Here is a 12,782-nt window from a genome sequence, read left to right on the forward strand (position 1 = left end):
GTATGACAGGAGACATTCAGGTACAAAAAGTTCTAAGGAGCATCTTAAAGCAATAAAGACAGTGGCACTTGGAAACTGACTGATTACATTAATGTAATGGCAGGAGCAATATTTCAACATATTTTCCCCCACCAAAGCTAAACCTGGTGTAGGATGGAATCTCCATTGTTGTTAATTTCTTAGCATTCAATAAGCAGAGAAAATGTGCCTCAATATCAGGGCAGGTTACGAATACAATGTCTCCCCAAACAACTAACCTACACTTGCTGTTATGGTCTATTATTCATATTAATTGAGCATCAGTCCAATTATTCCCTGCCACTTCACCTAGTACTCCTGTACGTTTGCCAAAGTAACCTGTATTTGATCCCATCAGGTTCTGTAGATAGCTGCTAGCCAACTGTAAGGTACTGCTCAGGACACCTCAAACATATGTGCAGTGTGATCAAACACTGAACTCTGAGATGAGATGGATGTCAGTTTTTTTGCTAGTGAGTTGAGGGGAGGGGGTGTGGGTGGAAGGACCAGATGCACTGAACTTCTGTCCCTTTGGCTTTACTCTAGGGTTGCTGGTGTAAGAACCACAACCTCATACACTTGAATGGGATTACAGAATTTGTGAAGAAAGGCAAGTGGAAGTAAGTGGTTTACTTAATATTTTAATTACTTCCTGACAATGGTCAGGCTTTTTTGATTTTTGACTCCCCCGCCCCACTACAATTACCAATTATTTTAATCTATATGAACTGTTTAGAAATGTCTTTGATTTCCTAAAATTGATGCAGTACTCAATGGTACAGAGGGGATTCTTGGTTGAGTCTCCATGTCTGGAAAAGGATGTGTGGACAAGTGGTATAAATACATTTAAACAAAATCAGTTTAATTGTAACTTGTGTTAGGCACTCAATGATTTTAACCACACATATGAACATGTTAATATGGTTGCATTTCCTAATACATTTGATGGATTCGCAACTGGTATCACTTGTTCCAACTTAGACAATTCTACATAATATCAGTAATTTGCAAAACTTATGAGAAAGACAGGCTCAGTTTTTGAACTGGCATAGTAGTACGTATTGATTCTAAAGATTTAAAAAGCTGTTATGGCAGAATGTGTGTGTGCGCAGCTTTAACTGTAGTGAGTTATAAATAGCTAAAGTTGATTCTTCATTCAGATGTTGACCAACCTTTCCAGTTTTTTCTAGATTTATCAATTGTTCATTCACATTCAGGAGCAGATATGATAGCCAAAGGACCTGTTCCTATGCTGTACTCTTCTGTTTTTGCTGAAGAGTGTAATTCTTGTAATTAGCATTTTTACAGGATCAGAAGATGAAGATTTTAGTATAAATTTGAAACCACTCCCCTTATCATATGCTTGGTATCAACAACTATAATCAGAATTACTGTTTTTTTGTGCTGGTTGGATTGGTGGACATATGTTATCAGCATACATTGAGCCATTTCTAATGGTCTAGTGCAGGGGTTGGCAAACCTTTTGCCTCTGTGGGCCGGATCACGTACTAATGAGCGGATAGTGGGCCAGATAAATGCCATAAAAACTTGAAATATGGAAATTATCCATTTAAATACATCTAGTTATGTTTTGCCTCAAATTAATGAATAACACATGCTAGAAAATCATGTGTTAACCAAGGATGCCAATTAGTAATCAAAGAACCCAGTTTAGTTTTTCTGTCCCACCATTGCTGGTGCCCCATCAGTTGTGATGCCAATTAGCTTCGACACATTAAGTTTCATTTCTGACATCATTTTCAGCAAAGCTTCAAAAATGTCTGCTTCAGTAACCGTGTCCTTCATAGGAATTAATTGAATAAACTCTTCAAAAATTTGAAAAGTTGTGGTCACTCCTCGCACAAACACTGCAAGTTGAGCAGTGTCTCTCAAGTCTGTACTCTCATCAAGCGCAACTGAAAAAAAAAAGCAATTCCTTGTAGGCATCCCTTACACAACTTTTAACATCTGCTGACATTTCTTCAACTCGCCGTGTGATCGTTCTTGCTGACAGGCTGATAGATGCAAATAAAGATTTCTTCAGGACAAATAATATCCCCCACTGCCAGTAAACATTCTTTGACAAACTCTCCATTTGTAAAAGGCTTCATCTTTTCTGCAATACGTTTTGAGACTTCGTAGCTGGCACGGGTAGTTCCTTCATTTTCACTGCTTTTTTGGCACTCAGCGTCTACCTTCCTGCGTTTTGCATTCATTGCCATTGGAATTTTTTTCTTTGATTTTTATTTTGAAATGCGAGTTATTCAACAAATATTGTAGCACATGTAAGTATCTGGATTTAGCGTGGATTTCTTGTTAAAACACAGTGATACTGTTTCTGTGCACAAATTTGAACAATCCCATCTGAAAACCTGTGCGTGCATGGACAGTATCTAATACATATTAATAAGGTAGTCTGCCTTCCTGTCATTTGTGTATACCAGTGTGTGGTTTGGAACAAAACGGAACCTGGGACCAGTGTAACAAGACACCATGCATGTCCATCAGTGTGGTCGCGTGAAACACTCAGAATAAGGAAAAATCGCTCGTGGGCCAGTTAAGTATAGTATCTCAATATTTGCTCGTGATGGCCTGCCTAACCCTGGTCTAGTGAGTTCCTCCAGCATTTTGTGTGTGTTGCTCAGGTAGATAGATTTTATCTGCTTGTAAAGAGCACATTCAGCAATTCCATGGAATAAATCAGAATATTCTAGCTGTAAAACAACAAATTTCACATCATATAAGACAGCAATATTAAACATGATTCTGAAAATGGGGCAAGAATAGCTTTTGGAAGGAGGGTAATAGTGGATATGCTGTGAAAGCGGGCACAAATAGTCACTTAAAATGAGTGGGGTGGCAGCAAATATCTGAGGTAATTCATTATCGCTGGAAATACCAGAAATGTATTCTTCTAAAAGTGATTTGGTACTGAGGTAAACCTCTTTGCAATTAAGCAAATCTACAGAACAGCCAAGGAAAATCCTTACCAAATAAAGATGATTAAATATTAGAGAAGCTTTATCCATTTGTCCTAAAATGATGAGCATTTCATTATCAATAAACCCTTTGTATTCTTTCAGGTTGCAATTCATTTGTTGTTCTAACTCATTCCGAATCTGGAAACAAAAATATTTGGTTACAGCTACTATAGAATAATATACATATTTCATTGTTTTGTTTGTTCTCACTCTCCTTCCTACCCCAACAATACCATTTCAAAGATTGACAAGCAGAAATTCTTTGTGCATGAATATAAAGCAATGAACTTAAATGTAGCGAGTAACCTCAGCTGAGCCCAAGTGGATCTTCACCATCCATTAGTTGTATACTTTCCACCAGGGTACTGTACTGTATTGGGCAATTGGATTGATTAGATCCCTTCTCCAGTGAAGATCACTGGAAGAAAACTACCGTGCCTAACTATTGTTCAAATGAAATCAGCACCCTCAGCAGAGACCAGAAATTAAGATTTACATCTTTGAATCTGTAAACTGTCTAAGTAACAAACAAGATCATTGAAACTTTACACGTAAAGTGTGCATTTTTTGTTTCAAGATTTAAGTCCTCCTTCTTTTTGAATCTGAAATACATGGAAACAATGCGTGCCCTGTGGTCTGCAATAGTTCTTTGATAGAACAATCACAAACCAATGTCGTTATCCTCTTTCTACATTTTCCTCCTTTCCAAATACTAATGTACTTAAGATGTTTCAATGGAAACTTTTTTCTAAATGTGCAGAAATTCTTCCAAAATAATTTTGTAAATTAATGTCAGTAACTTAATATTATTCCAAAATAATATTTCTGCAATTTGAAGAAATGTGTCTGTATCATTTAATTTCTTACTTCTTTAGAAGTGACATTTTCCAAATCTTTGGTCATCATTATGCATCTTAACTTGTTTGTTATTAATTGTTCTGTTGGTTCACTCTCCGTTGGTCTGTAAAAGATGTATACAAGTAAACATTAAAACATCTATTTTGCATGCAATCCAAAATACAACATATTCCGAATGAAAACAGAACAGAGGTGTCACTGGGTGCTGTACTATATTATGTGGCATAGACTGTTTTCAGTTTTGATCCCAGTCTACCTATTTCAGCTTCATGGATAGGACAGTGAAAAACAAGTAGCATTGCCACTCCTAAAGTTACCCAAAGGTGGCACAATTTCAACCGGACCACATAAAAATATTCAAGACTATTAACACTTTGAAGCTTAAATCTTCACTCACTTATCAATAAACATCAGGGGTGAATCAGCCCGCATGGACTGCAGATCTTGCATTGTATTCCATTCATTAATACAACTCTGCTCCGAGTTGTATGCAGCTCTCATAGTAACTGGCCCAAGTCAAAGCAATTCCTGATGGATAATAATTGTACCTACCAGCTATTTCACAGGATTTGTGAAGAACCTGTAGTGCTGACCTTGAAAAGAAAGATAAAAGATGTGCTTTAAACTTTTAGCTCTGTAACTTTGAAAATACATGTTTTACAGAAGTCATCTTCATTGATAGCTGACTTAGAAAGGAAATCTTCCTATCCATGGTCCCTTGCAAAATAAAATTGAAGTCTTGTATCTCCTTACAAATTATTCTATTACTGAGCTGTTCTATGTTAGCTTTTTCCCCCTAAGAGTCAATGATAGGTTCAGATAAGTTACCAAGTTTAACAGTACAAAGAAGAAATTGTTGCAGCTGTTCATCTGAGTGCTTTAGAAATTGTGCGAGTGCATCAGCTTTAATTTCTCCCTCAATCTGCTAAACTCTATAACCAAAAAAGTTATCCTTTTAATAAGTACCAATATAGATTTGAAGTAAAGTAGATTCAAAATGAGAATCACATCAATTTTAAAGATTTTGCAGTTTACACAAATACATACAGTATAATTGGTTACAAGATGCATAGGCCAAAGTTTACTCAGGTTTTTCCCTTAAGTACACTAACTCTATCATGATAATGAATGCTATTCAGACTAAATCAAGTGTCTTTCCCTCTAATATCATTTAAAGTATCAGGCTAAAAAAGTTTAACTGTATAATAGACTAATTTGCAGGACACCAGAAATGTCTAAGCACTTCCAGTTGTGTCTATGAAATGTTCCATCACCGGAGATACAAGGAACTAGGTCTTCCCAACTGTCTCTGGATTAGGATCACACAGTGAAGTATTTATCTTTCTTCATTTCGGTGAATTCCTATACTGCACTGACTGCCCCTGCTCACAATAACCTCCTCCCCACCCCCAACCAAATAATCTTAAGGCTAGTCTCCTAACCCTCTAACCTTAGGCAAAGGTGATCGGGCAATTTCTTTGATTCAGCACTGGTCAGGTTCCAAGGTTGCTTGATGAGAGATTTTCAGCCTCTATTACTTACCACATGGCTTGTACAGAGACTGGCTTGAAGATAAGAATACGGTCTGCTGTACTCACACTGAACCCACTGAAACAAAAAAAATTCATGAAACACTATCCAGATCTCATGGGATTTTATAAAACACCCGAGTCAATCTTCAGAGTGTAATTTCTGAATTAGTTACTGTGAACAAATATATCAAGGTAAGTTTTCAGTCGTTTGTATGTATTCATTTTGAATTTAAATGCAAAAAGCAGAACTTTCATTGAAGTTATTCTAGTGTGAAACAAATGATTAGCCATTGAGCTCCCTTTTCTACATATCTGGTAGCCACCAGATGTTTTGCATTAAGTAAAACTGTGACTCTAAGTAAATGCTCAGCACACAATTTATGACCTTCTAAACAACACACCAGTAAGAATAAGTTTGGTTAAAGCACTGAGATCAAGTTGTGGAGTAAACAGATTGATTTTAGACTTACAAACTATGGATAGTAGTGTTTTGCAGGAATGTGTGTTTTTGGCCTCCAGCTCTTTGGCAATTGAGATTAATCATTTGGGAAAAGGGACCAAAATACTTCCAAATTTGACCTGGGTTCAATCTTAATCTGTTTGAATTTCTCACATTTTGCTACGACTGTGTGGGTTTCTCCTGAGTAGTCTAGTCTCCTCCCACATCTTAGAGAACTTGGGAGTTGCCAGATTAATTGGCAATTATAAAGCATTCTTTATCTGTTAGAGAATGGTAGAACTTCAGGGGAGTTGATGGGAATGTGGGGAGAATAGAATGGGATCAATGTAGGATTAGTACAAGTAGGCTTGGGTGCCTAATAGTCAGCATAGACTCTGTCAGCCAGAGGACTTGTTTCATGCTATATGTCTCTGTGACTCAAGGAAGTGTTCAAACAATAACAGCGTTAACATGGAATGATTAGATGTTAAGCAATGTTTCAAATTATTCAAGAGAAGGACAAAATCACACAAAATGAAAGCCACTCTATAAGATTTCCTTCTAGCTCTGAGATCTAAACTAGTTTTGACAAATCAATAATGTTAACAGGGATAAATAGTTTCTGATCCTGACTGATCTCCTGGCCTCAAAATCATAACCAGGAGCTGAGATCTCAGTTGCCAGGTAGCCACCAAGGAAGATAGAGTTATACCTCAGCAAAACTTGGCAGTATTGATGTTACCTGAGAAACAGCTTTACTTATTAAAATTCTGAGTCCACTTGCAGCATCTCTGTAAGGAAATTCTCTCAGTTTCTGCATGTGTGGCCAATGGGGAAACTCAATCTTTCTTTCCCAGTTTTGAACATGCATCTTCGGCATGAAATGTTTATGTTTTCTCAGCATTTTGTACTTTTATACTGAGGTCCAGTGGTAGTCCCCTATCACAAAGATTAGAAATGCTCTTTAGGCCAAACTATTAAGTGAAATCTACAGCACAGGTTTATCTGACGGGAAAACATTGCAGGATTTTACAGACACTTTAAAAAAACCACCAAAGTAAAGCTAATAGATGAAGTACAAAGGAATTATTTATTTTTAAATGCAGAATTGTAGGTAAACAAGTGGATACCAATAATGCCATATTGAGTACACAATTAACGATTTCCATTATTTTCCTTGATCAATAACAAATCAGAAAACTAGTTCCTTACCCATCTCCATCCAAGTGAATTTTTGTATCACTCCAAAGAGGAAGGGTCATTCCTATTGTGCAAGTATTGCTGAAGAAAATTAATGACCACCGTTAAAATATTTTTATTTTGCTGAGAATTAATGTATCTTGTTAGAATGTCCTTCTTAAGCATTTGTTTCAATGAGACAAACAACCTTAATGCAAATTGCTGTAGTGTTGCTGCACCAGAGACTAACTGGTTTCAAAGTATGTGCTACAGTTGACATCTCCCCAATCTTCTTTACAACCACACTGCGTATAAACTGAGGAGATGTCTAAGATTAGGCAGCAGTTTGTTAACATAACCTCAATGAAGACACAAGAGACTGATGCTGGAATTTAGATGAAGACACAAAACACTCGAGGAACTTAGCATGTTAGGTGTCATCTATGGACGGAAATGGACCATTGATGTTTTGTGTCAAGAATCTCATCTGGACTGCTGGATCCTTCATCGACTGTCCATTTTTTTCCCATTGATGCCCCCTGACCTGCTCAGTTTCTTCAGCACTTTGTGACTTGCTGAACTTTATTAATCCTTTTATTCTTCTTTTCAGCAGAGCAGTCAGAAAGAGAATAACGCACTCTGCAAACATCTTAAATCAGAGAAGTTTGCAGCTTTTAACAAATATTGTATCCTTGGTGCTACAGGACAGCAAACCAATACAAATCCTACTCCCTTGCACGTTTCACACACAGCTCTGTATTTTCTCTACTTCCAAAAGTCACCCAATTTCTTCTTATAAAATCTGTCTCGGTGATAAAGTATGATGGTCTAAGGTTGCCCTTGGTAGGCTTGTATATAGTACTTCAGGTACTTTTGAATGTAATGAGGACTTCTGTTTCCCTTGTCCTTTGGTAGGAAAAAAGAATCTTCAATTCCTTTCTAATCCTCAGTTAGCCAAACAACTTATTTAACAAAATATTAAAACACTTCGAAAGAAATATTCTCTTGGGTCTCATTAATCTCGTCCTTATTCTTTATCACCAATTGCACTGCCACCCACCCTCACCTCCTGCACAAGTACCTACTTCATACCTTTCTTTGCTTGCAAAATCAATTCCCAGAAGAATATTCTCCTCTGTATCCTGATGTCCATTTGTATACACAATCACCATATAACGGATTCGATCAGCTGACATGCCTTCCAGACGTACGGCCTGGGTAGAAAAAACATTTCCAAATGGTTTCACCAAGAGGTTGATTAAAGCAGCATTTACTGTATCTAATGTTCATCTGTTTTGGTCCCTCAAGCATTGTAAAATGTTGAGAAGTTATTTTAATATCACAACTGTATGGTTCATCAAGTTTAACAATATCTTCCCGAGCATTCACATATTCTATTTGCGCCAGGAGTTACTAAATAGCACTCAGGTATAGGAAATTCAATCACAAACAAGAGAAAATCTTGTTTTTCTTGTTTGCAGATGCTGGAAATCCAGGCAACACACACAAAATGCTGGAGGAATTCAGTCAAAATGGCGACTGTACTTTTTTCCATAGATGCTGCCTGGCCTGCTGAATTCCAACAGCATTTTGGAATCAAACAAACTTTCCTAATCTGTATGGTTCATGAATTCGCTGTAAAAAGTGTCCCAAAGTGGTGGAGGCTCAACATTGGCAAAGCAAAAACTTAATGGTCCAAGAATCTAGTCCAGTGGCAGTTACAAACTAATGTTAAGAGGGTGAACAGCTCATTGGTTACTTAGAGACTTCTACTTTATTTACTTTATTTTTTTAAAACAGATACCAGTACTGTGCAATCTAGGCACCCTAGATTTTTTTAATATGAATTTTGTTTTGGATTTTTTTGTCTTCTGCTTTAGTGTCAGTAGAAAAGAGCAAATTTTAGATTTCCAAACATTCATTTTCCAAAAAATTAAATGTTACAGAAAAATATTTGCATTTTGTTAGAGGAAGTAACATATAAGTAATAGAGCACTTTTCAAATAAAAATGTGGTTATTTTGTAGGTATGATTAAACAAAGATAACAAACAGGTGTTAATGATCAATGATGTAACGAGTCAAATGAACTAAACTGATCAACTGCAACAGAAATGGGTGCAGAAGGAATCAAACTGGGTGAAGGACAACAAAACTAAAAGCGAAGGTGTGGCAGTTGTGACAGTTTAACCTGCAAATCATCAATTCTTACACCAAGCCACGAGAGAGCATATCAACAAGGCATAAGGTGGTCATCCTGCATCAGCCAGGTTTCTCCCAAGAAGAAGTTTAGAGACAGACAGGAGTTTCAAGATGTGCCATGCAAGCTCTTCCGAAGAAGCACAAAGAAATGGGCAAGGTTGAGGACCAGAAATGCAGTGATCAGACACAGAAACTGAATGCAGCAAACAAGAGATGCATCAAATCAACATCCCTTCTAAATTGGAAGAAGTCCAGCACTGCTGTCAGCTCTGAACTCACAGAAACCACTGAAACTCAAGTACACCACTCTACAGTCCAGAGAAGTCTTGTCAGAAGTAGTCTTCATGGAAGAGTTGCTGACAAAAAGCCCATTCCTCCATGTGGAAACAAAGCCAGGAGATCCACCTATGTACAAAAACACAAGACTGCAATGCTGAACAATGGCAGCAAGTGCTCTGGACCAATGAGGCAGATTGTTCGTAGAAGAGCTAAGAGAACTACATGGATGAGTGTCTACAGTCAACAGTGAAGAACAGTGGAGGTTTCCTGCAGGTTTAGGGCTGCATTTCTGTAAATAAAGAGTTGGTGATCTGGTCAGAATTAATGGAATTCACAATGCTGAGAAATACAAGCAGATTCTCATCCATTATGCAATACTATCAGGGAGGTGTCTGATCAGTCCCAACTTCATTCTGCAGCAGCACAATGACACCAAGTACACGGCCAAGGACATAAAGAACCATCTTCGGTGAAAAGAAGATCAGAGTTCTGCAACCTATGGTATGGCTTCCACAGAGCCCTGATCACAATATCATCAAGATTACATGGAGAGACAGAAGCAAATGAGACAGCCCAAGTCTGCAGAAGAATTGTGGCAAATTATCCAAGATGCTTTATAAGCTGATTTTCTTATAAAACTGCACAACAGTGTACCTAAGAGAATTGTACTTTTTAACTGCTCTTTATTGTAATTTTTTGATATTCAGAAACTTTTTGTTTCATTATTTTTAAAAGCATCTTCGCTTTAGTTTTTTTAACATGTGCCTAGGACAGTACATGTACATAATGAACATTGTACATAAAAAGCTATAAATGATGCTTGCTTTCATCTGCTGCACAAGAATTTCATGTCTAATCTTTCTATTCATATTTCTAATCTTTCATTAAATAACCTTTCTTCCTTTTTTTTTGCCAAAGTAGATAACCTCACATTTAAGCATTTACCATACATTTGAACAATCAGTTAATCTGTCCAAAATCACCATGCAGCCTCTTTGAATCCTCCTCACTCTCCCACTGAGCTTTGGTTGAGATATCATGTACAATTTCCTTCTCTACATCATTAACATGTGCCATTTATCCTTTTGGCCCCAGTAATCAGTTAGCAGCTCTCTTACCAGCTTTATCCTGTCTTCAGGACGAAGATGGTTGATCATTACTTGAAGATGTAGCTGTAAATCTCCTGCTTCAAATATAAAAAGCACTGAGAAATACATTTTCAGATATCTTTACTGATAATTTAAAATGGTGATACCTTTGAAAGAATAGCCACAAAAAGAAATGCCTTGATTACACCTTGAAAGTTATCAATCATGTGCAGGCAACCTTTTCCCTACCAACTCTGAATTCAGCAGCAGTATTATTAGAATTTTTCATTCAAAATATTGACAAGAAAACCTTTAAAGTAGAAAATAAAATCAGTTACAAAGTCAAATAGTTAAAAGGGGGATTTTGTTCTCACTATTATAATTACCATTGTATTCTATGGTGTGTGGATCCTCCTGGCACGTGAGCAAAGACACAATTCCTCAATATAAATGCATTTGTGAGAATGCAAAAGATTCCTCATATACAAGGACTAAAATATGTATGTAAACCAGGAAGAAGATCAATAGACTTGAATGACTTTTATCCTTTAAACAGGTAACAAAAAAAGCCAAAATACTGAACATGCTTTGACAACCTTCTAAAGTAACAGACATATGAAATGCATGATCCCATCTGAAACATGGACTGTATAACATGTTTTCTATTATAAATCTTACGCATCATTAATACAAGGGAAAGCATATTCATAACAGAGTACAAGTTTCTAACTTGTATTCATTCTCACCTGGTTTTCCCATCAGATAATTGTCTCGGAAAACACTGTCCTCATCAACTCTAGAGAACTCCCATCTGTTAGCACAGAACTCAGTTCCCTTTACCCCGTACTACTCACTTCTACCTCCCACTCAAGATCCACAAACCTGACTGTTCAGGTAGGCCTACTGTCTCTGCTTGTCTTGTGTTCTCATACCTCAAACTCTATTCTATTCCCCTTGATTCAGTCCCTTCCCACGTACATCCACAGCTTTTCTCATGTTCTCGATCTCCTCAGTAACCAAGTTCCCTGGCCCTGACCACCTCATTTTCACCATGGATGTCCAGACCCTGTACACTTCGTTCCCCCATCAAGAAGGCCAAAAGTTCTGCACTTCTTTTTCAATAAAAGAAGCAACCAGTTACCCCTCCATGACCACCCCCCTCTGTCTGGCAAAACTGGTCCTCACCCTCAACAATTTTTACTTTGGCCCCAGCTATGCCCACCTCTTCACTGGCTCGTAGAATAGTCCATGTCCCAAGGTTTCCCTGGCAATGATCCCCAACTCATTCTCCACTATTGACAACTGCATTGGTGCTGCTTCATGCACCCTTGCTGAGCTTGTCAATTTCATCAACTTTGCTTCTAACTTCCGCCCTGCCCTTGGTTCAGTTCTGCAGTGGATGTCCTATACTTGCATTTCCAGAAGACGTTCAATAAGGTGCTGCACAAGAGACTTATAAATAAGATACGGATGCATGGAGTCGGAGGAAGTGTATTGGCATGGATAGTGGATTGGTTAACCGATAGAAGGCAGACAGTTGGTATAAATGAGTGTTTCTCCGGTTGGCAGTCACAAGTGAGTGGGGTGCCGCAGGGGTCGGTGCTGGGCCCGCAGCTGTTTACCATTTACATTGATTTGGAAGAGGGGGTTGAGTGTAGCATAGCAAAATTTGCTGATGACACTAAACTGAGTGGTAAAGCAAATTGTACAGAGGATGTGAAGAGTATGGAGAGGGATATAGATAGGTTAAGTGAGTGGGCCAAGGTCTGGCAGATGGAATACAATGTTGGTAAATGCGAGATCATTCACTTTGGAAGGAATAATAGAAGAGCAGATTATTACTTAAATAGTATAAGATTGCAGCATGCTGTCGTGCAGAGGGACTTGGGAGTGCTTGTTCATCAATCGCAAGAAGTTGGCTTGCAGGTACAACAGGTTATTAAGAAGCCAAATGGAATGTTGGCCTTCATTGCTAGAGGGATTGAATTCAAGAGCAGGGAGGTCATGCTGCAACTATACAGGGTACTGGTGAGGCCGCACTTGGAGTACTGTGCGCAGTTCTGGTCTCCATACTTGAGGAAGGATGTGCTGGCTTTGGAGGCAGTGCAGAGGCGGTTCACCAGGTTGATTTCAGGGATGAAGGGGTTAACCTATGAGTAGAGATTGAATCACCTCAGACTATACTCTCTGGAGTTCAGAAGAATGAGA

At 38.0% G+C, this 12,782-nt stretch overlaps 2 protein-coding genes across 2 annotated transcripts in view; one reads left to right on the forward strand and one right to left on the reverse strand.

Moving 5' to 3' along the window:
- The window catches only part of LOC134338492 (D-amino-acid oxidase-like), a 141,777-nt gene that overhangs the window by 47,855 nt on the left and 81,140 nt on the right, over positions 1-12,782 (forward strand). The gene's annotated exons all lie outside the window — the stretch shown is intronic.
- LOC134338491 (protein phosphatase Slingshot homolog 1-like) overlaps positions 1-12,782 on the reverse strand; it is a 70,258-nt gene that overhangs the window by 13,407 nt on the left and 44,069 nt on the right. Inside the window, 8 exon segments of the mRNA XM_063034340.1 lie at positions 3,009-3,137; positions 3,867-3,960; positions 4,255-4,343; positions 4,345-4,450; positions 5,400-5,465; positions 7,041-7,109; positions 8,100-8,221; positions 10,605-10,669. Of these exon segments, the coding sequence (XP_062890410.1) occupies positions 3,009-3,137; positions 3,867-3,960; positions 4,255-4,343; positions 4,345-4,450; positions 5,400-5,465; positions 7,041-7,109; positions 8,100-8,221; positions 10,605-10,669 (740 nt within the window).

The sequence above is a fragment of the Mobula hypostoma genome, chromosome 27, assembly GCF_963921235.1.
Source record: "Mobula hypostoma chromosome 27, sMobHyp1.1, whole genome shotgun sequence".
NCBI lineage: Eukaryota > Metazoa > Chordata > Chondrichthyes > Myliobatiformes > Myliobatidae > Mobula > Mobula hypostoma.